At 41.3% G+C, this 26,195-nt stretch overlaps 1 protein-coding gene across 19 annotated transcripts in view; it reads right to left on the bottom strand.

The window, feature by feature from the left end:
• Positions 1–26,195, bottom strand: part of MYCBP2 (MYC binding protein 2) — a 289,476-nt gene that overhangs the window by 153,489 nt on the left and 109,792 nt on the right. For all 19 annotated transcript variants that reach the window (XM_059712849.1, XM_059713661.1, XM_019488555.2 and 16 more), the window contains 8 exons: positions 22,406–22,525; positions 21,427–21,508; positions 15,387–15,504; positions 10,961–11,165; positions 10,457–10,610; positions 8,124–8,296; positions 2,845–2,970; positions 2,623–2,750 (listed from right to left, as the gene is read on the bottom strand). In XM_059712849.1, the coding sequence (XP_059568832.1) occupies positions 2,623–2,750; positions 2,845–2,970; positions 8,124–8,296; positions 10,457–10,610; positions 10,961–11,165; positions 15,387–15,504; positions 21,427–21,508; positions 22,406–22,525 (1,106 nt within the window). The remainder of the gene's footprint in view (positions 1–2,622; positions 2,751–2,844; positions 2,971–8,123; positions 8,297–10,456; positions 10,611–10,960; positions 11,166–15,386; positions 15,505–21,426; positions 21,509–22,405; positions 22,526–26,195) is intronic.

Raw genomic sequence — 26,195 nt, 5'->3', positions numbered from 1 at the left:
AGCTCCAGTCATTACAATTGTCAATGTTGAAGGTATCTGGGCAGCTGCCTTGAGGACCTTAACTACAGATTCAGAGCTGAACCAATACTGACAGCATGAGAGAAATTTGTGACAGTGAACAACTTTGTTGAGATCTCAACATTCCCCTTCTTCAAGAAGGCAGGTCAGTGGTAGGAACCATACCTGGTTGAGGGCTCTAATTTATCTTGTCTTGGTGGAGTACCACTAGTCTTCGCTGTCAAAGCAGCCATTTGGTTTTTGGTTTGTTGGTGTTGAGTAAAGCTTTTTACCAGTATTGCTTTTACCATCATAATCAATACTGTTAAACATCTTTATTATATTAATTGCTGTTTTGCCTTTAGGCACTATGTTCGGTATATCACAAGAGAGAATAGCAAGTGATCTGTGTCCCAAAATAGCTTACATCCTAAATAAGCAAGGCAGACCCAAGGTAGTAAAAATGAATTCATTTGGTCATAACTATGATTGAGTTGGCATTTTCTGATTTTTATCATTCTGATTTTATACCTGTAGTAATAAAGAATCTGTAAAATGCCTCAGGATAGCCAAAGGAGAAGGAACAAGTGACATGTTTAATTTGAATGCATGAGAGAACTATGTAAAGAAGGCAGAGCAGGGTAGCATCTTAAAAACAAATTCACGGAGAAGTGAGTGGCAGTCTACTTTGTCAGATACTATGAACACCCTACTCTGCCTTCTGCCTGACCTCACACTAAATATTTTTTTGTTTTGTTTTTACTGTGATGAGGGTAGATGTCATGGTAGTTCCTTGATTATGACTGGCTTTGGTGCAAAGAAAACAATATAATCTTCGTTAACGGGGCACATGTTCACTTTTGCCCTTCTAGAGATGTGTACTGATGACCCTGGGTTGTAAATTTCCCAGTGGAAGGTCTCTTAATAATCCCATTTGTTTGAAACATGGGAGAGATCACTGCTGTCTAAGCACAGACAGCATCTAGATAACAAGATAGGAACCAAAAAAGCCAGTTGTCAACAAATTAAACTTACTTATTTGTTTTCCTTTGGGCATTATCTGAAGCACCTTCAAATTCTTTATTACCACTGGTATAAAATTACAAATATGAAAACCAGAGCATGCCAACTGCATCATAGTTATGGCCAAATTAATGAATTCAGAAAACAACGAACAACTTAAAACATGGTTCATAAAAATTCCATCTGAGCAAATCCATAATATTGATTAATATTCCTGAGTATTTATCTTACAGGTCTATCTTAATGACCTGCAACATGAGGCATTAATGGTAATACTAGAAGTTCCATTGTATTTTAAAAGGTGAGCAATGAGTCTCCTGATTTTACATGTTATCCATATCCCCATCCTCATAAGCAGGGTTCCAGGTTTTGTTTGACACAGAAAATAACAGTAAAACAGATGTTATCATTTTAAGGAGAAAAACCTGGGTTTTCTCCTTTAAAAGAGAAGGAAGTGGGAAACAGTGAGTTACCCCTTGCATACTGCTGGGTTGTGGAGCCTCTGGGGGGAAGGCAGCAGGGTAGGGAGCCCTGAGCCCGCAGCCTATACCCACTTCCCACCCCCTGGTCACCGTCTTGGGACCAACTGTCTCAGGGCCAGCACCAGTGGGGCCCAGAGCAGGGCGCAGGCTGGCAGGGGTCTGTGGAGCCGGGTTGGGCTGCGACAGCAGGGAGAGGGGGGAGCTGGCCTGGCTCCATAGAGCCCCTGCCAGCCAGAACCCTGTACTCCCACCGCCCTGCTCTAGACCCAGCCGGCGCTGGCCTCGGGACACCGGTGCGGGCCCCATGCTCCCACACCTGCTCACTCCTAGTGCCCCCCCAGCCCTGCGGTACAGGATGGGGACAGCGTGAAGCCCCAACCCCCTCATGCCCCCCCAGACCTTTGCTGGCAGGGAAACAGCTGGTGCTGAGCACAGGGAAAAGTGGCCCCTCCCCCACCCCATGGCCAGTGCGGGGCTGTCCTGAGCAGGCACAGGCAGCCCCATGCAGACTGAGCAGCTGCAGCATGAGGCGCCGGCCACGGGGTGGGCGAGGGGCCGCTTTTCCCGTGCTCAGCACCAGCTAGTAACCCGTCCCCACTACCAGCCTGGGCTCCGCGCCAGCTCCATGGGGCTGCACTGCAGCGATAGCAACTGCTCTACACAGAGGAAAGCTGTGCCCCCCACTTGCTGCACCTGGCAGTGTTTGCCACTAGTGCTGCCCAGCGTGCGAGCTCCAGGCGGGTAGCAGCAGCAAACACTGCCCAGCATGGCATGTGGGCTGTATTTCACCCACCCCTGCTATATAGTGTCATTTCATTTTAAATCACAGAAAAACACAGATTTTACTGTTTTTAATTGATGATTTTTATCAGAGATTTTGTGATATTTAAACAGAGAAAACCAGGATCACTGTTCATGAGGCAGTGATCCAGGACTTTCACACTAAGAAGCCTAACTCATGCTCCTTGGGATTTTTTAAATTTTTTGATGCAAATTTACAAAAAACAAATACAAATTTAACACCAAAAAAAGTAAACACCAAAAAATACCCTACCTATTCTAAACTGCATTTCAGAAGTCCTGGTTTTAAATCTGTATTTTGAAAAAATTAGACTATTACCTTTATTTTAGCTGTGTATTCACCCCTTCCTCCAAACAGGCCAAGACCACCAAGTAAAATATCAGTATCAGCACAGAAACGTATCGCTTCCACTGAATGGGCTGAATAACCCCAACCTCCTCCATGACCTACAGGGGGAAAAAAGTTAGAGAGTTATGTTAAATAGGCTGTCATTCCCCAAAGGTGATTTCTTTCTAAAACAAAGCTATCCTGTGTACATACTTTCAAATCTGTTAACAACGCTATAGTCTTCTTTGGAATAAACTTTCATTACTGCTTGAGTCTCCTCTTCCGTGTTTGTTACACCCATTTTTAAGTCCTGCATAGCAGCCAATGTATCAAGACAACCTGAAAGAAAATAAAAACAAATATTCAAAATTTATTACCGTAAATCAGTGGGACTCTACATCAAACAGTTATGGAGAGAGAAGTTCATGAAGATTTAAAATATCAGCAGCAACACAACCTTGCCTGTCAAGCATACTAATATAAATGTAGCAAAATACTAGTACCGTATCTAGTTATAGCCAGAGAAGCCACTATGGGGAAATACAAGGGTTTACCACTGAAGACAAACACTTGACTCAGAATTTGCTTGTGTGTTAACTAAGAAACATTTAAACTAGGTCTAGTACGGACATGACTACACATTGTCCTATGGCAATGTAGTGATGCAGTATGTCGCTGTATGGCACACTACAGTGATGTAGTGATCACTCAGGTCTACATGTGATCGTCAGCTCACTGTAGCAGCAAAATCTACCCATGCACTGCGCACACAGCACAGCAACCACCTATGCTGTGCTTTAGTACTTCCAAAAGGAAGTGCTGAAGCACGGCGCTGTAGCAACATTGCCATATGGCAACATGTAGACGTGCCCTATGTGACCAATTGCATACCATATCTTGACAACACCCTTACATATTTCTCTTTGGCTTCATGTGTTCTTTTTATGGAGAAAGGAAATAAAGTACTCATTTGACACCTAATCTTTCATCTCTAAATATACTCCTATACACTTATTATTTAGTTTTATTCAAAACCAAATAGCAACATTAGGAAGGAGAAACTACACACAGAAAACTGAAATTAGGTCTGGAAATTTAGTGACAAAAAGGCATTTGGAATAGAGTGATAAAGGAGACTAACAGGTAAAACAGATCACTTTACAACATGAAGAAGGTTTTTATCTATAATATGTTGGCTAAACAAGGGGTACAAAGGTGTAAAGGACAAAGCAAAAAGGTTTAAACAAAAAAGGAATAATAATTATGCTTCCATTGCACAAGTAGGTATAACCTGGAATTACTATGAAGTTTTCCCTATGGCTCTAATTTCCTTTATCAAGAAATATTTCTTTAAAAAATAGGTTTAATGACAGAATAATAGCCTGCTGAAGGAAATAATGTAAGTGACAAAAATATTTGTAAAAGAACTATGAAGTTAAAAATATCATTTTTAAACACTTAAGTGTTCTTATTTTAAATGTAGCACTTTAGATTCACAAAGCTAACAGGGAGGGTACTTAACAAACACCATATTTCATTGAGGGTCACACCTTTGCATTCACTTATGGGAACTGAGGTTGGTAGCAAAAACACAGAATTTTTTTTATCCAAGTTGTCTTTTCAAAGGTGTGGAAACATCCTCATCATGAATCAATTTCTCTAGAGTCTGTAAGGGCCCTGGTGCACATTCAAATTAAAACTGGATAAAACTCAGCTATTAAGTTGTTGCACATTTTCAAGCAGTAGCTTTATAGATTGGTTGGGTTTTTTTTTCTAGCAGGGTAGACATTTTTATGGCATTAAAATTACTTGCATGTGTGGCTGGTCTAAATTTATTGTGCGATTAACTAGTCAATTGCATAATACTGTATATGCAATATGTGGCAAGGGCCTAAAAAAGTACACACCCAGCAAACCGTCTCAGCTCCTCCTCTGTACTGCCTAGCGCAGACAAAAAGAACTCCAGTACAAACAAAATGTAGAAAAGAAAAGTACGAATGCAGAAAAACAGCTTTCCAAGAACAATTGCTTTTTCTTCCCTAGAGCTGTATTTATATTCACACTTGTGGGAAACAATCAAATAATGCCCAATGGATGGAACGTGGACAAGGAATGCATTAAAACACAGCCTAAACTACTTTTTCCCAAGCTGGGCACTGCAATGCAATATTAAACACAAAGAGTAGTACAAGGAATGGACTGGCCAAGTTGTTCTATGCATCTCCAAGATTAGGAAAGGCTGAAAAATACAGTCATAACTGTGGTGGCATGAGTTCCTTCACATGACAATAACTGGCATCCTAAATCAATTAAGCAAATTTCTGCTTAATTAATTCATTAAGAACTGAAGAGGCCCGAAATGGCTGTAACAAATTTGTCCTGACAAATACAAATTTCTGCATTTTCTGGCTCCAGCTCATTTGCAATTCCACCAAGTATACCAGATGTCTCATGCATATCTGACATTAAGAAAACACAGTCATATAAGGGGTACAAAACAGGCAAACAAACAAAAACAGAACAAAACAATGTCACTGTCCCATGTGCAAAAATCCAACTTTAAGAACTTAGGGAAAAAAACTGAGGAATTTGGAGTATTGCTTCACTGATATACATTACACCAAGTCAAAAGGGGGATTAAAAGGTGTAAAGAACTGAGTATCAGTACTTGAAGTAGTCATACCGTTACCTTCCTGGCCTTGTAGACTACTACGGTGGTTTCTGGGTGGTGGCCTACAATCTTACACCTAACTCATGCATTTGGTTTCTAACAGGTATGGTTATAACGGTACACTGCACTCCTTGCAACAATGCCACATGACTGGTAAAACCGTATACGTGATTTTTGTTGCGTTTAAAAAAAAAAAAAAAAAAAAAAGACAGTGTCTTTTAAGTATACCTAACTCAAGTCACTAGAGAAATCTAGCAGAGAAACCCATACAGGTGAACAGCATACGAGGTGCCAACAGTAGTGATTGTACAGTAGTGTGAAATATCTAAGGGTGCTTGAAATTTTTCCATCAATAGCCACGGACCGCAAACTTTATCTTGCTGGTTGTTCAATTTTAGCATATCTCTTTGCTTTTATACCATGGATCTGGTAATGAGTAACAGTGTGCAAGCTGTAGTCACTATAATCATTTCACACATGGCATGTACCTCCAACTGGAGGTGTTAGTGAAAAGCCTGTAGTATGCATGTCAATGCAATAGATAACGGGGGCACTGGCAGAGATGCACAAACCTGCCTACTGGCAACCCAGAACACAAATACTGCGTACTTAATCAAGAAGGTAACAGCATCTTTCAATGAACTGGATAACCAAATAATCATGGTTAAGCCAGGTTGCGGGCACCCAGTTTCCAGCTTGCCACTAGAGAGGGAGCCCAGGATCACGACTGCGGGCTCCCCCTGCACAGGTAAGTTGAAAGTCAGGTGCCTGACTTTCAGCTAGCCCTGAGGACCCAAGGAGCCAGTTTAAATTCCCATGTGGTCCCTAGAGCTGGCCAGCCAATGATCAGATTATTACTGGAAGACTGGCAATGCTCTGGGGTGGTCCCAATCTGCCACTGGCTGGCAAAAAGCACACAGGGATTGGAGACCTGGTGCGGTCCCTGCCATCAAACAACAATCGGCAGCAGGATCAGGACCACACTGCGGCCAGTTGCAAAGCCCAGTGGGGTCCACCCTGCCACATATTCAATTTAAGACTCAATGGAAACCAGCTGCAAAAGTTAGTACACAAAATGTGTAATAAAAGTGTAGTTGGTTTCCCATTTTACTAACTGATTAACTGGTTAATCGTGTCTTTACTGTAACATCTGCTTGTAGCCTTAGTCTTAGTGCCAGGCACGAACTGGTGATCAGATCATAGTTTAACAGCCAAATAAGAAAAAGATGCATCTGAATCCAAACCAATGGCACCTTGTGAGCACCACTTATCAATAACATCAAAATAACCTGTGTGTGACCATGAATATCAGAATACTATGTGCGATCATGACTGCTGAATGAACTGCTATATGATTTTCTTGAAGTTGTCTTTACAAGTCACCCACAAACATTAGGGTACAATTGCAAAGCAACTGCAGAGAGCAGCCAGAGAAAACTGGAAAAACTAAATAGCAAAGACAGTCATAGGGAGCTGAGAATGAAGCTAACAGTTATTTGTCTGCTGACAACTCTACTGATATTGAGGAAGAAGAGCAAATCTTATCATGCTGGACCCTGCGCATCTTAGAAAATTACTGGCTTTCTATCTAGGCAATATCAATATTAGTTAGATGATGTAGCCATTGTGCTTCTGCTCAAACAAGAACAGAGCTCTGAAATTGTGCTGGCCAGGCTGAAGTCAAATATATATCCTGTTGGCTTCAAGGAAGTTTACAAACCGACGCAGGCTTTAATGATGCTGGGCAAGTTGATGAGCAGACTTAACTCAGGCCCTGACAGCACCGATTTGGGACCATCTTCAGCCCAGTTCCCAGGGTGTAGTACCATCGCATGATTGGGATATGAAGGATTTTATGCTCTGTCCCACATATTGTACCATGCCAGACATGCATGGCAGAATGTGCAATGTAGGAGGAGGTATAAAACTCCTCAGATCTCAATTGCACCATCATTTTAACTTTTGCCAGTACCCTTGGATTATGCCTCGTTTCCTGTAAATACAAGGAATTTTTTCCCTAGTCTTGGTCACATACCTTCCATCTTCTCTTTAGATAAGTCAGTCAAAAGCTGTATGAAACACTACATAAATCAATTAAGTTAAATGGAAACTTTTAGTAATGGTACATCACTTGATTGACTGTGGGACTCAGGACCAGGTCTTCATTGAAATTAGTAATGACCTTATCAAGTAGGGCAGGATGAATGGAAAAGTCAGTCCCAAAAAGGTTGAACTCTGCAGTTTTGATACTCTAGAAACATGGCCATTTTCTTTCGATGGATACTCTTACTTGTAACAAACTGACCTTCCATTCACTAAGACAAGAGGTGATATTTTTAAAATTAGTTCCACATACCTCCTTTGCCTGTTAAAAAAAAAACAAAGCGTGAGACTGATCTCTGCCCTTTCATGTGTCTGAACAAGAAGCCATTTTTAAAAGGTCCCTGGAACTGCAATAAATTCAGGCACATAAACATAATTAGCAACTATGCCTCACCCCTGCTTTAGTGCATCATCCGACAAAGGATAATCTCTATCTTAGAAATTAAAGAACTGTCTGATCAACGTTCCCTGCCCCCAATGCTAGTTTGCACAAAAAAAAGATATTTAAAGGAAGGTTAGTAGACTGTTCAAAAATATTGGCTAGGATATTCCGCATCTGCCACTATAATCCTGGAAGAAGTTTAGTCATTAAAAAAAACGAAGAAAAATAGCAAATGTTTTTTGGCAGTTAAAAAGCAACAAAGTCATTTTATTTGTATAGTATATTATATTACATATCTACTATTTTTATCTTTCCAATTCACCCATAGAGTTGTACCTAGAATGTGCAAAGCTGCGTGAGACCTGGTGGTTAGAGCTTTTGATCCTGTTGGAAGAGCAAGTTCTGGACTTAGAATACTACATCGTGATTGCATGTCTGGAGCTGAAGGAAGCCTGGAATCAGCAACAACTGCGTTATAACTCCACAGTTCTCTAGCATTTGGTCGAAACCTGACCACAAAAAAAAGACAGCAAAAATGTATCACAAAAATTTAGTTTACCAGAAATTTAACTAAGCCATTTAAACATCCTGAAACATTTTAATCCCAGTTCTTAGTATGGAATGTTAGGATTTTTATGGAATGTTAGCTTTTTTATTAAATATGACAGTAACCAGATTCTTAATATCCTCAAGGACAAACTAGTAAAATAATAGATTAGAAAACTCAGATTACATGAGTGACTTTGCAGTTGTAGTAAGAGACAAAAATAACGTATTTCCTTACCTAAAGAACTTAAAATCTAATTAAAACTGTCATGTGACAAGCGACAGTAGCAAACAGTATAGGATGAGGTAAAGAACATTTTCAAGTGAAAGAGGATTATTCAGTTTAGATGGATATAAATCCTGGGAAAGCTGATATATTTTAGGTTTATTTTTTCATTTTAAGTGGATTGTACTTGCTTGTGGATATCCCACTTGAAATGGGTTAGGAAACATAATGGAGTATAGTAACTTAACACAAGGGATAAAGAGGACCCTCATGCAATACAGCAGGGCTGTCCATCACTGGGCTACAACCAGCAACTTGCTCCTGGGCTGGCAGTCTGGGCACCACTAACTCCCACTTGCTCTCCTGCTGCTACTGCCACAGTCTCCAGGATCCCTCTCCCCACTGCTGCCTTCCACTAACTCATCCCACCTCTGGGGACAGGGCAGCATGGCCCATGGGGCTGAGGAATCCTGTGGCTGGAGCAATTCAGGGGAGGGCTCATGGCATGGCGCAAGTGGAATTTAAGAGCATGTAGGCATATTTTCACTACTTAATCCAATTCCTGATCCCATATGAAGAACAAACCAATCCCAACAAAGAATCTAAGCTTCTCTGAAAAGAGGAATGCTTAGTCAACTGCTGCTGTTACTGCTTCTTACTCTTCCAGATCATTTGAAGATTGAGGCAGAAATTAATCTAACACCTTCACTTTGGTCATACTTGCAAGATTACCTTCACAATGATGACTCCTAGAACTTTTACAATTAAAGCTACAATTCTGATGTCATCATTTGAATCTGGTGGCAAAAGCCTTAGAGCAAAAATCTATTGCCTTAATCCTCATAATGCTCAAGAGTGGTGCAGTTCATTGTGAAATTGTGAAGACTGGAGAGGAAGACACTGTGGTAACTAAATTTGGAGATTAGGGCAGACAATTCAGATCTAGGCAGGGGGAGGGGGGGCGGGCAGAGAAGAGAGTAAGATTGAATATGGCTGGTACACGAGGAAAAGAAAATAAGACCACCCAAACGTCACACACAGCCTGGAGACGGATGATATTATAGGTCTCTTGTACACAGGACGAAAGTGTACAATGTGTTTTTGCAATTTAATTGTGTCATGCTATACATGTTCAGGGTTTTTTTTTTTACGATTTAAGTCAGTTTGCTATGTTGCAAACTAAACCACATTTGCATGTAGTTTAGTTTACAACATAGCCATTTGTAACATTGCAGCCTTTGACAGTGTGCTCCCCTCCCCAAGGAAGAGGCAGGCTGAAAGCAGAAACAGTGAGGGGCCAAATGTTTCTTTCTTTCTTCCTTCTTCCTCGCAGAGCCTGCCCACATCTCCCACAGCTAGAGGGCAAGCTGCCAGTGGGCCATGATATACAGAAGGTCCTGGGTCTTTCTTTTTGCAGTGGCAGTGCCCCCTGGGGCTGCCCGGGTGGGCTGCTAGCAGGCAGGTGCTGCCCCAGCTCGGGCTCAGGGAACAGTTGGATTGGGCTGGGTGCTGTCTGCAAGCTGGGCAGCATCCGTGGCCCCAGAAAGTGATGCACCATGAAAGAAAGGTCCAGGGCCCCCTGCAGTTCATAGGGCACTCCACCAAAAAGAAAATAAAAATTGCGTATTTAAGCATCGTAATTAAAAACCCACCATTTAAACTTAGGGGATTAAATCCCTGTCACATGTACAAGCAGCCACAGACAAGAAAGAAGCTGTTTTGGCTGTCTTGAGCTTAAAGAAAAGAGTCAAAGGAAAAAAAAAAACATGTAAGAAACATGAGAAACTGAATGGTAGGTGATAAATGATAACTGAATACATGTGAGACCAGTCACAAAGCTGGTCCTAATAAATAAAGTTTTCATACTGACACCTTCTTTCAACAACAAGCCAGTTACCTCCAAATAACATCATAAACAGGATCCAGACATACGCCAGACCCTTGAAGATCTTCCTGTTCAGAATCATTAAATGTCTTGCAACTGCCATCCACCTTATTTATGAGAAGACATTTAAATGGAGGAGGCTCTGACATAGAAGCAGGTACCAAACCTAGGAAAAAAAACAGGTAAAAAAATCCCATTTATTCAGTAATACTATTATTATAATAGGTGCACTCATACACCGATACAAATACAGTATCTTGTGTGTGGGGTAAGATTACAATGAAACATGTAAATGCAGGATTAGCTTGGAAAAATCAAATTTTCAAAATTACTTTTAATAAAAATATGCTTTAAAGCAACCACGTATGCCACATGCAGTAGAAGTACTCCAAAAGGAAAATAGTCACATAAGATTCAATTTGCTTAGTTTGCATCACTCATGCTGACACATACTACTTGAATTATAGTATTTAATCAGATTTACAGTAGTTACAGTATTTTTAAAAGAGGGCTTACCTATTATATGCCTGCTTGCAAAGATCTCTGATGTGGCCAGCACATGAGAATTAATGAGAGCTTCATCAATCCGAAGAAAAGTCTGGTCTCCACTTGCTCCAATCCATGTAGCTTTGCGTCCATATTTAGATCCAATATTAGGCATAGGTGCTGGTTTTGCATTCCAGTATGGCATATCCAGAATTGGCCTGCCAAGCTGTCCTTTCTAAAGTGAAAAAAATTAAGCATTAATAAATACTAGTCACAACATTTTCATATAAACTAATAATCATATATTTGAAAATTAAAAATGGGTTAATTGAGAAAGATGGCTCAATAAAAGTTTACTTCACAATACTAGCACAGTTGCATTGGAGTACATGATATATTTATTTATTTATTTATTAACTACAGAAGGTAGATACATTAAGATGCATTAAAAAATGATCCTAACAGGTAACACAAACAGCCCTTTCCTTATAGTTCTTCAAACCCATCATATGGCCAAAGGCCACTCACATTGTTCAATTGCCTCTGTGTTTTACTAATTATAAACTGTATGTTCTTGTGCAGAGACCACTACTGTGTTGCTACAAATATCAATATAACTGGTTGTCCCATAAGCACTAGCGAAAAAAAAAAAATGCTTAAAAATAGCTTTAAAAGCTAGGCACTTATTGATCAAGATTTTTTTTTTATTTTTTATTTTAGCAAGTTGGCATTCTCCATGCTGCCAATTTGCAGTGGGCCAAAGCAGGCTGGGGGGAGGTGGGAGGACTGACACCCCTGGGATCTCTGTGTCAAAAAAACTTGTGCCTTAAGAAAGTGGAGTAGCACACATGCTGGCAGTGTGCACTGCTAGAAACCAGAACCTGGCTGGCTAGAGCCACACTGGCTGCCGGCCAGGCTTCGTGCTGCTGTGGCTACAGCCCCGGGAGGTCCTTAGGACCTCAGGTAAGGCTGCTGGGGCCAACTCAGGTGCTGGCCCCAGCCTCTCCTACCCCATCTGGGGTAATGTGCTATGCATGCACAGGCGTTTCCCAGGAACAAACAGCAACAGCACATATTGCTTCACTGCTGTTTGCCCCTGGGGAAACGCATGCTCTCATTTGTGGCTCACTGCTAAGTGACAAACTGAACAAGAAGGAATACTGCCTCATGCACTACAAAGCAGGATTTAAGAGTTTTGTAAATCACAGACTCAATGGTTCTGTCTACACATCGCCCTACAGTGACATAACGATGTGCTATGGTGATGTAGTGATCACACAGGTCTACACATGTTCGCCAGCTACGTCACCGTAGCAGTGCACTTCCCTGGTATAGTGCGCAGCTATGGTAACATAGCAGTGAAATCTAACCATGCGCTATGCACGCAGTGCAGTAACTGCCTGTACTATGCTGTGCTTTAGTACTTTATGCAGCTCTGAAAAAAAGCAAATGCAGTTTTGGGATGCGTCCACAGGAGCTTTATATGCAAGACACAGGAGGTGATATTGCCTCTTTCCTCTGCACTCATTAGGCCTCATCTGGTATGCTGTGTGCAGTTTTGGGCTTCGTGTTTTTTAAATGTGGAGAAGTAAAAGACTACTGGAAGATGTGGGCCACAAAAATAAACAAGGGCCTGGAACACAAGCCCTTTGAGGAGAGGTGGGAAAAATAGGCACGATCAATTTGTGATAAGGACATTAAATAGGGGCACATGATAAGCAGTCTTCAAATATCCTAAGGGTTGCCATGAAAAAGGGATGCCTCTTTTCCATTCCTGCGGAGAATAGGAAGCAGACCAAAGGCTTGAAGTTATAGCAAAGTAGATGTATATTAGCTATCAGGGAAAAAACTTCATTGTTAGAACAAGGCAGTTATGGAATATCTGGCCTTGGAGGTTTTCAAGAAGTTGGGTAAGCACTGGTGAGGGATCAGGAAGGAATTTTTTTTGCTCCTATTGCTACAGGTGTCAGAGGTTTTTTTCATCTTCAGCAGGTGTGGGTATGGGATGCAGCCAAGGCTAGGGATTTTGATTGAGGTATGGTAATGCTCCTGCTGCTACTGAAACCCAGAGATTCCTGGCTAGAGGCTTTAACCTCTCCCTTGATGGCCACATTTGGGATCAAGAAGTATTTTTACCTCATGGTCAGATTAGTAAGGAATGTGTGGGGGTTTGCCTACCTTTGTAGTGGGGGGAAGAAGGAGGGAGGGGGCCCTCTTCCTGGGATCTCTTGCATGCATAGTAACAATCCTTGCAGCTGCAGAACACTGCCCTTGTCTCCCTGCTCTACATGTGTCAGGTTAGGGTGCTTTTGGTGTCTTTGGGTAATAAGCCTTGTAGCTGTGCAACAGAGTTGATTGTATAATTTTAGGAACAGGTTAGATATGGACTTCTATGGGATGGTTTGGATAGGGATGATCCTGCCTCAAACAGGAGGTTGGACTTATTAACCTCTGGAGGTCCCCTTCCAGCTCTATTTTTCTATATGATTATGAGACTAATTTCAGCAGCTTTGCCTGACACTCCAGTTATTTGACAGTAGCTAAAACAGATTCTTTTCTTATCCAAATTCACCTTTAGGGGGCTTGTAGAACATGACACAATTCAAAGGAAGTGAAGGCTGTAGACACAATTTTGCATAGGAAAACAATGATTTCTGACTTGTTTTTCTAAGCAGCGGACATCTGCTTGATTCTTACTAGACCACAAGACAGACTTAACCCTACAAAGCTCAACAGATTCAGCATCTATTTTTCCCTCCCCCACACCATAAAAGCAGTTTAATATATTTTAAGGTACATAGACTAAGATTAAAAATGTAAAAACTGCCTAAGTGACTGACAAGTTTAAGTCTAATGCAATATACATTAAACATCCTTGAAGGATAGTATACCCTTTTATTTATTTATTTATTTATTTATTTTGGCATATTGAATGTCCCTATATATAATATGAACCTTGATTTTGAGGGGAAACCTGGAAAAAAAATTCTTTGATTTAGGAATGTGAGTGGACCTGATGATTTCACAAGGTCCCTTTCAGCCTTGAACTTCTGTGAATCTGTGATTGGCAGCAGCTAGGGAGCTGAGTTTGCTCTTGTGGCTCCTGCCAGTCCTGTAGGCTAGCTGGGCCAACAGATCAATCCATCATGCCAGTTCTAGGGCCACACACTGAGTCCAACCCCATACGCTCAGTTCCATAGCCATGTGCCAAGCTGGACCCAGTAAGAAGAGTCCAGGACTACATACCGGGTCTGAAGCCACGTGCCAGGTTTGACTCTGTGCCATGCTTCTGTAGCGGCATGCCGAGCCTGGGACCATACTCTGAGTCCAGGACTGTGTGCTGGCTCTGAAGCCACATGCTGGGTTTGACCCCAAGCGCTGCCTCCAGGGTTGAGCAACAAGTCCATGTTGGACCCGGCACCTAGCTTCAGGCTCAATGCACAGCTTCAGAAACAGTGCATGAGGTTGAAGCCAGCACCTAGCTCCAGAGCTAACACACAGTCCCAGGCTCAGCATCAGCGCTAGAAACAGCTCATGGGGATGGATCCAGTATATGGCTCCAGTGTCAGTCCACAGCTCCAGGCTGTCCCACACAGTGCACTGGATCTGACCCAGCACATTACTTTAGACCTGTGTACTGAGTTGTATGTGGGGTGCCAAATCAGGCCACATAACCCCAAGGTGGTGCAGCAGCCTGATCTGGTGGGCAGTTGTGGAGGGGAGTTTGCCAAGGGTCCAGAAATTTAGTGCCAGGGACTGGGGGAAGAATCAGGGAATGGTGGCAGTGTTATCTGCTGTGGCTCCCAGAGGAGTAGCATTTAATGGTGCCATCTCTCTGCCTCCCCTCTGTCAAATTTCTACACTTGTGGAGATCCCTTTTCCTGGCATATAATGCAAACCCCAATTTTTCCAGTTGTTCTGGGGGCAAGGTGCAGGGTATGTGAAAAAAATATGGAAATACATATATATGTACAATGGGGAATAAGTTACATAGCACCCTACATTCTGACACATCTTAACTTGCCCATGTTTCTTACTGGCAGCCTAAATAGCAACAATGTTTAAGTTTTTAAACTTGAACAGCAGTTGGGTAGCCTTATTTCTCAGGATAGACACAAAAATAGGAGCTGAAAAACTTTGAACTTGGCCAGAATTAAAACTGTTTGAGCAGTGGACCTAAAACGAGGTTGTAATAATGACAATAAGAGAAAACTGTTTCACCTAATAAGAAAGATAAGTATTACATAATGCTCACATGAATGAATACATTAGGAAATACCAAAACATTTTTTAACTCATCTTTTTAAAGGCACAAATGTTTAATGCATAGCAGACATAAATTAGGGACATGCAAGTATATGTGTATAGAAAAACCTATCTATAAATTTACTTTAATGTTAAAAGTTTAATATATTAAGTAATTTCTTTATAAAAGAAAACAGAATTGTTAGCTTACAGAGAAACTTCCAAATGTAAACACCTGTCCATCCATTAAGAGAATAGCTGTATGGTTGCTTCCAGCAGTAACTTGTGTGCTAGGACCTGGTAATGCCTGCACCAGAGTGGGGCATCCCCTATGTCAAAATAAAGCCATATTGTATTAATACAGTCATGCGACTTTTAACATTATGTAATTACTTTTATTAATGATACATTTGTTACAGTTTTGATATACTATACACAAGCAGACAACCAAGCTATGTATTGTATAATAAATGGCACACTTATTCCACATATGAAAAGGGATTTGAGGAATACTGAGGGGAGAAAAAAAAAAAAAAAACCTCTTGAAACACTAGCACTGAAAAGAGTTCCCTTGGAGCATTAAACCAGAAATGAGCTGTCACAGGAAAACAAAATACAGGCTCTTTCCATGAAGCTCAGTGAATAGCAGGAAAAAAATTGTTAATAATACTATTACTACTTTAGACTACATTAATATAAAAACCAGCATGCAGTCCAGAAGCACTAACAGTTATTGGATAAGAATGTCAGTCAGACTATCTGTACCATGTTTTGTATCATCAGGGATCTACATTTATTCTATTCTTGTCCATTCTACAAATGTGCCCAACTAATGCATACAGTAACCCCCACTTGGCACTCTTAATTGGTTCCTGAAAAGCCAAGTGTTAAGCAAAATCAGAAGTATTTGACGATCCAAGATGGCGACCGCAAGCGTTTTTAATGACCCACGATGGCGACCATGAGCATTATAATGAAACTTGCTGAGTGCTAAGTGAAATTAGGTATCAATTTAAAATGAGCATTATAGTGAAACAGCGCTAAGCAAAGTAGCATTAAGTGGGAGTTGCCTGTACTACTGCCTCAACCATCTATCCTCACCTTCAGTAACTCTCTAGTAGAGGCAAAACAACTTCCCCTTCACCACTACCCAATTTACAGGCACCAATGTTAACACTCTTTCTTTCTCTTGTTCTGCCAGAGGAACTTAGTTTTCTATATGCCTCTCAAATGCCAATGTGTTTAAGAAAAATATCACCAGCCTCTCACCAATAAAATGTTGAGTATTTCAGGGAGAGCGCAGAAAGTATAACTGACAATTTAATGGAGAGAAAAAAACCCCAAACATTTAGGTTTATCATAAATTAAGAGTACTTCTTTATATTTGTTTTATAATTATGCAAAAGCCTTTGACTGTGCTGATCATGATACACTGTGGAAAACTGACATGCAAAATGGTATTTCCTAGCCACATCATGGAACTGCAGCAAAACCAGAGTTGGACAAGGTGGTTTAAGACTAATCGCGTTCACCAAGGTATTCAACGTATGTTTGAGTCAACAATGAATGCAAGTACTTCAAAATTTTAACAGAAAAATCAAGTTTGGAGGATTTCACAAGTGTAATATGCAGATATTATATTCATTTAAGGGGTGCGGAAGAACTAAAAACTTTAAGCAAAGTGAAGCAAAGTAGTTCAACGAAAGATTTGCTACTAAACAACAAGACAATTATTATTGATGGGAAAGTTACAGAAGAGGAGCAAGTTCTGAAATTTTGGAATATCTAGTTAACACTAAAAGAAAGCAGTAGAGATGCTAAACTGATGTCTTGATTTCAAAAAAGCTCTGCAAAAGAAGGAAACAATTTGAAAAGGTCATAGCACTTCCATTAACTTTATACGGTGACTTTTCAGGTTAACAATGATTCTCAACTGTTATGTATAGTTCCAAATCCTGGGCACTGTAGAGAAATGAGGAAGAGGATGCATGTTTTTGAGCTCTTATGGTACTGAAGACTGGTGCAAGTTACTTGGAAAGTAGATAGCCAGTGAATGGGGACTTCAAGATTGGCAGCTATTTTATATTACAAAACAAAACTCGAAGAAGCAAATGATTATGAATCCTATGACATACAGCAAGATATGAACCCTTGAAGGTTATCCTCTATGGTTTGATGGAAAGTAAGTTCAGAGTGACAACACCTCGCATTAATGGTCTTCAGACTGTATCAAGTAGTATGGTGTAATGAAAACAATTTGAAAAGTGATGTACTGTTTTGAATAGCATAGAATCATAGAAGTAGGGTCAGAAGGGACCTTGTAGATCTTCAAGTCCGACCCCCTGCCTGGGCAGGAGGAAAACTGGGCTCAATTGACCCCAGTCAGGTAGGCATCAAGCCGCTTCTTAAAGACCCCCAGGGTAGTAGCCAGCACCACTTCCCTTGGAAGTTGGTTCCAGATCCTAGCTGCGCTTACTGTGAAGTAGTTCTTACGGATGTCTAATCTAAACCTACTCTCCAACAACTTGTGGCCATTATTCCTTGTTATCCCAGGGGGCGCTAGGGGAAACAAGGTCTCCCCAAAACCCTTCTGGTCCCCTCTAATGAGTTTATAGATGGTCACCAGGTCCCCCCTCAGCTTTCTTTTGTGAAAGCTGAACAGGTTCATGTCCCGTAGCCTCTCGTTGTAGGGTCTACCCTGCTGTCCACGGATCATGCGGGTGGCCCTCCTCTGGACCCTCTCAATGTTGTCCACATCCCTCTTGAAGTGGGGTGCCCAGAACTGGACACAGTACTCCAGCTGTGGCCTGACCAGTGTCACGTAGAGGGGGAGGATCACCTCCTTGGTCCTACTTGAGATGCACCTGTGGATGCACGATAGGGTCCGGTTGGCTCTGCCGACCGCGACCTCACATTGTCATGTTCATCTTGGAGTCAATGATGACTCCAAGATCCCTTTTTGCCTCTGTGCTCTCAAGAAGGGAGTTTCCCAGCTTATAAGTGTGCTGCTGGTTACTACTGCCCAGCTGCAGCACTCTGCACTTGTCAGTATTGAAACGCATCCTCTTTTTGTTAGCCCACCCCTGCAACCTATCCAGGTCATTCTGCAGTCTTTCCCTCCCTACTAATATGCCCACCTCACCCCAAATTTTGGTATCATCAGCAAATTTGAACAGGTTGCTTTTTACCCCGTCGTCCAAATCGCTGATAAAGAAATGGAACAGTGTGGGCCCAAGGACCAAGCCCTGGGGGACTCCACTGTCCACTTCCCCCCAGGTCGAATACGACCCATCCACCACCACCCTCCGAGTATGACCCGTCAGCCAATTTGCAATCCATCTGACTGTGTAGGCATCGATGCCACAGTCGCCTAGTTTTTGGTTTTTTTTTTAAATGAGGATGGGGTGGTCGACAGTGTCAAAGGCCTTGCTGAAGTCCAGAAAGACTACATCCACAGCAACACCTGCATCCAATGCTTTTGTGACCTGACTGTAAAAGGCAATCAGGTTGGTCTGACATGACCTGCTCCTAATGAAACTGTGCTGCTTGCCCTTGAGCATCATCCCCAATGCCGGCCCATCACAGATATACTCCTTGATGATCTTCTCAAAGAGTTTCCCCAGGATTAAGGTAAGACTGACAGGCCTATAGCTGCCCGGGTCCTCCCTCCTCCTATTTTTTAAAGATGGGGACCATCAGCTGGTGTCAGACAGAATGGTTAGCTATCCCTATTCAACAAGTTTTGGACAAGGAACAACAAGTTTTGGAAAGGAAAGGCTTGGAGACTATAATCAGATCTGCACTACAAATTTTTGATAGTGTAGCTATGTCAATTAGGGATGTGATGTCTCTGAGGTACAAGCCTTAGTTGGCAGAGCTATGCCAGCAAAATTCTTAACAATGCAATTATAACACCAAAACAAAAGCAAAACCCTATAGCTTACTTCATCTGGAGTAAATTTAATTGTTAGCTGGTCTGACCTGTGTTCACAGTAAGTGTATTTCCAATATCCTATAGCTTCACAGCCAACCACTTCCAGCCTAGATCATGCCTCTCCTAAACTGAATACATACTGTACTTCCATACCTGCCTAGGCAAAACTGAACACACTCATGGAACTCTAGTCCTTCTATTGCTAGTCTTCTTCCTGCCAGTCTTCCTTTACTGAAGGACAATAAGGGCATAAGTTTTTCAGCACCTATACTTTTAAAGCTTATTCTCGAGTAGTGTGACCATATTAGTGGAATGTCAGAACACAACACCGTGATTCTCTTGTCCCCCACTTCATTCTCCAGCATGCTCAGTTGTGTCCAAGGTCTGATCTGAGCTAAGCACACTGAACAACTGCAGGATGCAGAGCTTGATAGAGCAGGGAGGAGATGGGTTGGAGAGGATAAGGAAGGAGCTCCACAGAACAATCCTGGTTCAAATGTGTCCTGCTGAAAATAGGACAAAAGTTATCTTCTGGTCAAACCAAACTTGGATAGTGTTTAAGACAGACAGTCTCAGAGCAAGTGGGACTTCTGGTCACCCTACCATTTTACCACATACAAGCTCTGCTATCTTTCTGTAAGGAAGTCTTTATGCACTTCAGACTCACTATATATCTGGAAAATGGTGAAGGGAATTTATAGAAAATTTCAAGAACATTTACTTCTCAGCTGAAACAACATAGAGATGTTTTCAAAAGTCTCATAAATTTCAAGAATCCCTTCCAGAAAGCTGGATAAGGACTAGTAAACTGCATCAATCTATCTGTTCTGTTAGGAGGATGTACAGATTTTGATGTGAACTGACTAATTACATACTAGAAAAATTCTTTCTGCTGTTTGAGTAATTTGAGAAGCATTTTTTTCCTATGTAATCACAGAATCAGATAAGGACTGAAAGGGGCCTCCTAGTCACTTTGTCCAATCCCCTGCCTGAGGCAGGATCATCCCTAACCAAACCATCCCATACAAATGATAATCAAAGCTCTACATAGACCCTCATCAACCCTACAATTCCTATAACCCTTTTTGTTCTTAACAGAAACATGAGGGCATCAGCTCATGGATCCATGAAAGAAGGTCCCCAACAAGGTCAAATATGGCATGGCATGTGAACACTGGCATGGTTGGGGCTGGCCAGCCCCATGCCACCTGCATTCCTCTGGGGTAGAATTCTTGATAAGACTCTGTGCTCCCTTCATGGGTTGCACTCTGCAGACAGATGAGAAATCTCCTCCAATCAACCCTAGCCAGAATGGTTACACACCAACTTCTCTCTCCTTTCAGAATTAAGGTGTCATGGCAATATGGCAGTAGGGCCAACCACCTCTTTAGCACAAGGAATGTGTCTAAAGATAACCTAGACTCTTAAAAAATTTAATTTCAGGTCCTCACTGGGCTCTACTACAGACTGATACTGAGATCAGTACTAGCTCCCTCTTCATCAGGTTAAAGGTTCAGCTGTTCAGACCTTTGAGACAGGATTTCTTTGTTATCCCACTGGGAATTTCTCTTACACTTGCACTTTGAGCTATATTTAGTGTCCACCCAGCTCCATCTTTATCTGCCGGCTTTCCTAACTGGGATGCCAGCAGTACACCATTTGGTGCAGGGATGGGGGCCATCAATGCCAAGGTTTCTAGTCAGTACCAATGACTTCACCAAGGTTGAAGGTAAGTCACTACAGTTGGCACTTTGCCTTGAAGTCAGTCAATTCCAGATTTTCTGGAAGAGCCTAGTGTCCCTGGATTTGCAGGTCCTACAAAAATAATACACCTCTTTGTCTCTCTCTCCTTCGCAATCTTATGCATATGTAATATATGCATGTATACAGCAGTCACAACAACATACTCAATAAAATGTATTATACTTCTTTTATACACATATTATATGATATTTTACTGTATTTTCCTTTTAATTCATACTGACTGACTGAATTTGGTGAAATGAATTAGCAACTGTAAAACAAATTAAAAAAGGATAGTGCATCACAGAACAAACTACTGTTTCATACTTGAAAAATATAGCTCAGTTTTAATGAAATCTTAATGAAACCTTTGTGTCATTCTTAAATATCACCTGAAAAGTGGTGAGACAAAAGGTATTAGCATGTGAATAAGCAATGGGGTTTTTTATATTTATGTACAGGAACATGTATAGCTTCATAACTACTAGTTCTCTGCTTCAATGTGCTTATTACTCAGTGCTTCTTCTAGTGAACAACACATGCAAGCTCTTCTTCTAATATATTTTCAGCATACCTGGAATTAACATCTCCATGACCCAACTGTCCATGCTGTCCATATCCAAACGTATAAACATCACCATTCTCCATCAAAACGACTAAAAATAAAAACATTTTGTTTTCAGAAGGTTTTCTGGTAACTTTAGAAACACCTTATACTCTGGCATTTTGATTTGTACTGTGCATTACTAAAATATCTTAGAAGGTAATTGAGTAAAGCTGAATAAGGTATAAATTATGATTTCTATTCCCCAAGGATTTATATAATTTGCTTCAAGCAGAAGAATCACGTTTAAAATTAAGCATATTGTGCATAAGCTTTTAAAGAACTGCAATTTAAGATTCCAATAATGCAAAGTGTTGAATGGCTTCTGACAGATGCTGGACACCCTCAAATCTACTGAAGTTAATAGGAGCTGTAAACACTCCCCATATCACAAGTTGAAGCTCTAAAAGATTCTAAGTTTTTCAATACGTGATATTAAAAATAAATACATAAAACCCCTCTTTCCTGATAAGAGAAAGTTGAAATGTTTAGCATGTCATTTTTTAAAATTATCATCTACAAAGCTATAGCCTTCCTGTTTTGTTCAATACTTTCACTATGAAAATAAATGTATTGTATTTTCAAACAGAAACACAGCATTCAGAGCAAGACTGAAAAACAACAACAAACTACCAAAAAACCCACTACCCATTTTATTACATTTACCAGACAGCTTACTGCCAGAAGTATTTTTACACTTATTAACCTACTAAGAATCTGGGCAGATGCATTTTATTCTTTGACAGAAACTGTATTATCTTTTTGCTTACCAGATGTTCAGATTAAAATTCAGAAGAGATGTCATGTAAAATTTAGAGGTAGTAAAAAACTTAAAAATCAGTTATCAGAAACTGACACTCAGAAATACCCATTTCTATCTGAATAGGAAAATTAAATGGTAGTTATTTAAACATAGTGCAAACACTGGTTAAAAGCTGCAGCTCTGTACCTGAATGATGAAATCCACAACTGACTTGCACTGCTCGGAGTTCACAGTCAAAACGAACAGCCCCCGGAGGATAGGTTGTGATTTTGCTGGCATCTTTCTCACCTCTTTCTCCGCTTCCGTCTACAAACACAGTTTATAAATTTATCCTACCTTTTTCCCCCAAGAAAGTCATATAATGGACAAGGCCAAGGATAGGAATAGGAAAGATGGAACAAGATAGCAGTAAAGAACCAGTAGTACCATTTATTAGAGAGAGAGCTCAAAATGCAGGTATCTAACAAAGCAGATTGGAGACAGAAATGGAAATTTTATTTGCAAGAAGATTCTGCTAAAAGACAAGGTAGATCAGAGTTCATATTCTTATCTATTAAACAGGATAAGTAAAATTTTAAAAAAGCTAATATGGAAACTTGTTGCAGAAGAATTCTACTGCTACTCCAATTCTTTAAGAAAAAGATATAACCGCCACTTCCCCTTTTAAAATGCAGTCAACATGCATTACAAATGGTTAGCCATTCCTTGATCTCTCCTCCAACACAACTGTTCATGTTAACAAGTTACATAAATTTGGCTTCACTAGGTTACTCCTAATTTTCAAAATCATTATTATGCAGTTCATCACAAACAATACTAATGTACACATCATTACCACACCCATTTTAAGGTACTTTTTTCAGAAACTATATTAGTATTTTAATACATCTTATTAATTAGTATTGATTTACGTAGAATTTGCTGTTCAAGTAAAGGCAGAGCACATTAGGTACAGACAAAAACACTAATGGCAAAATAGGAATGTTACTAAGTTTCTGAAAAATAAGTACCTTTGCTACACATTAATATGTCAATTAAAGGGCTGTAAAAGACAGGCTAGTAACAAAGCTATAGTCCCACAGAAATCTGAGAAGGACACCCCATAATATGACTGGAAACTAAATTGATAGAGAAATAGGCAGCAAATTCCTTTTTAAAAGCAGCTGGAGAAACAAAGGACGCTGGATCCTGAAAGCTCTAAAGAAAGAGCGCTGGTACAGTTTGCTGCCCTTTAACTTGTCTTTCTTGTCACTGCTGATAGACAAAATGGCTCCAGAGTACCATGTTACTATCAGAAATGGACAGCAGACATTTGTAACTACCGTTATCATATGAAAACTTTTAAAGTCATATAAGCTTACCAGAAATTAGCAAAGAAAAAAAGAAAAAAAAAAAACCCCTGAAGAAAAATTCAGGAAGAAGCAAGCAAGAAAACTGGCCCAAGATGTCATGTTCCTTTTATGGCTACTCTGATTATTAACTTTGGTAAATGCCAAGCTTATTGCAGCTAGCTCTGAAAGTATGCAAAATGTTACTATGACATGTCTTATATTTCTTAACTGTAATTTTCGCGGAACCTACAAGCATGAGCTACTAAGAGGTTCAAGTCAACCTTCACCCGTTCTGTGCAGTGAAGTCTAATCCTACAAACTTTTCAGATCTGAACTTTAGGCCTCTTTCTATATTTCTAGTCACAAAGCCAATTCTGACTGCATGGTACTTAAAAAACAGTTGTCACACTTGTTAAGGCTATGTTAGGACTTTCATTATAACCTCATTTCTGAAAATAACCTCTCATTCCAAATTATATACACAAAGTATGTATGTATCTCCATGTATTTTGAATACATGCACATGTAGAAAGACATATACTATCTAGGGCTGTCAATGAACCACCGTTAATGTGTGTGATTAACGTGTTAATTGGTTCTTGCATTAATTCTTTTAACACGTTAAATGTGCATGTGGTTTTAGAGCCTGCACCTGGGTTCTGCTCCATCACGGTCACCACTGCCTCCGGGTCACCCAGTGGAGCAGCACTAGCAGTGCAGAGGAGTTGCAGGGCAGTTAGGCACGAGCTCCAGACCACTGCAGTAGGAAGATGGGGTGGCGTGCAAAAACGTACACGCACAAGCAGCCGCAGCATGGACGAAGCCAGGAATGTAGCCCAGCAGCAAGTAGAACAGTGCCCAACAGGTAAGTCTGTGGGGGAGAGGAAAGGGACAGAGTGTGCGGATAGAGGCCCCCACAGTGAATGAGGGAGTGGGGCAGGGGTAGGTCATGACACAGAGCAGCAGGTGGCTTATCGGGGGGGGGGGGGCACGGCTCCCTGCCACTGCGCGCACCCCAGGGGGAGGCATGTCCCCCCCAGATCTGAGCATGCAGTGGAGTCATGCCGTCCACTGTAAGCTGGGGCTCTGCACCCTACTGCCTTTGCCCTGGGAGTCATGCAATGACATGTTGCGACTCCCACCGCTTGGTGGGTGATGGAAGCGTGGCCAGCGTGCAGCTTGCGGGGCAAGGGCAGCAGGGCACAGAAGCCCAGCCCGCCTCTGCACCATGCACAAATACGGGGGCACATGCCCCCCATTCCTCCCCCAGGGGTGTACACAGCAGTGGGGGGCTGCGCTCCACCTACCCCTCCCCAGACAAGCTGCCCATGGCTCCAGCCCACAACCTGCCCTGGCCCGTGGGCCCCAAACAAGCTGCCTGTCTCTCTGTCCTATGACCTGCCCCAGCCCTTGGGTCTAATTCACCCCAGCCCCTGCCCCACATCCTCCTTCACCATAGGAGCCTTGATCTGTGCCCCCACCAACCCACCGCTCCTTCCTCTCCCTAGAGAACAGACTTAGCTGCAGGGTGCTGCTCTACACACCGCTGAGCTGAATTCCTGTAGGGTGACCATATTTCCAGTTTCAATGAAGAGGACATCTGTGGGGAAGGGGCAGGGGTATGACTGGTAGGGGGAGGAGGAGAATCAGGGATATGCCCATGCCCTGCCTCTACCCCTCACTCCTCAGCCACAACCACCCCAGCCCTATTGATGCCCCTCTGTCCTGACCCACAGTACCCTGCACCCTGCCAGAGCATGCAGGGCCTTAACCTCCTCAGGCTCCAACCCCCTGCCCCCACACACAGATCCACAGCCCCCCACACCTTCACAAATCCCCCCCCCACACCACCCCCAACCCTACAAAATACCTGCGTAATTTTGCATAATTTTGAGTTTTTCTGTGCAGAGTTTTGAATTTTTAGCTCTGCAATTAAAATTGCAATTGATTGCAACTATTTTTTTTTAAATCGTGCAACTAATCACAAGCAATTTTTAAAATTATTTGCCAGCCCTAATACCAATATATCAGACAATGTTATCCAGGGTTATTAAAGTGATTAATAAAGTTCATTTATAAAGTGATGATGGTTTGGAATGGTATATGACAATTTTACCACTGTTCTTCTAGGAAAGTAATAGAATTTCAATTCTCTTAAATGTCTGTGTTATTGTGATATGTACATGTATGTACATGCAAATCAATATGAAAAGTAATATATGAAACATTTATATCCACTTAAATGATATCTTTAAAGGTAAAGCTATAGCTACATCTAATTTACGTGTGTGATTTCTGAAGATTTGTTCCTAAAGAAAACTGGTAAAATAGTTTCATTATGTGACAAACCAACCATGAACATACCAATACAGTTTTCACATTTAACACTCAGTATCACTCCAAACTTTTTCCATTTAAAACACAGGACTAACTATGGTCATGGACAGGTGGTACACTTGTGCCAACTTATACAGGGCCTTTTCTTGGCACAAAATTTAGCATTCAGGTGCTAAACCTTTTCTTGCATAACAAAACTGGCTGATCTGCAAAAAATGTTAGCTCAATTTCCCTATGAAGGGAAGTTACCTAGCAACACACATAATGGCTATACACTCATCTCAATTTCTCTAGGATCTCCAATATTT

This window comes from Alligator mississippiensis, chromosome 1 (genome assembly GCF_030867095.1).
Source record: "Alligator mississippiensis isolate rAllMis1 chromosome 1, rAllMis1, whole genome shotgun sequence".
NCBI classification, from domain to species: domain Eukaryota; kingdom Metazoa; phylum Chordata; order Crocodylia; family Alligatoridae; genus Alligator; species Alligator mississippiensis.
The sequence above is the reverse complement of the archived record's forward strand: the minus strand, read 5'-3'. Positions and strand labels throughout refer to the sequence as shown.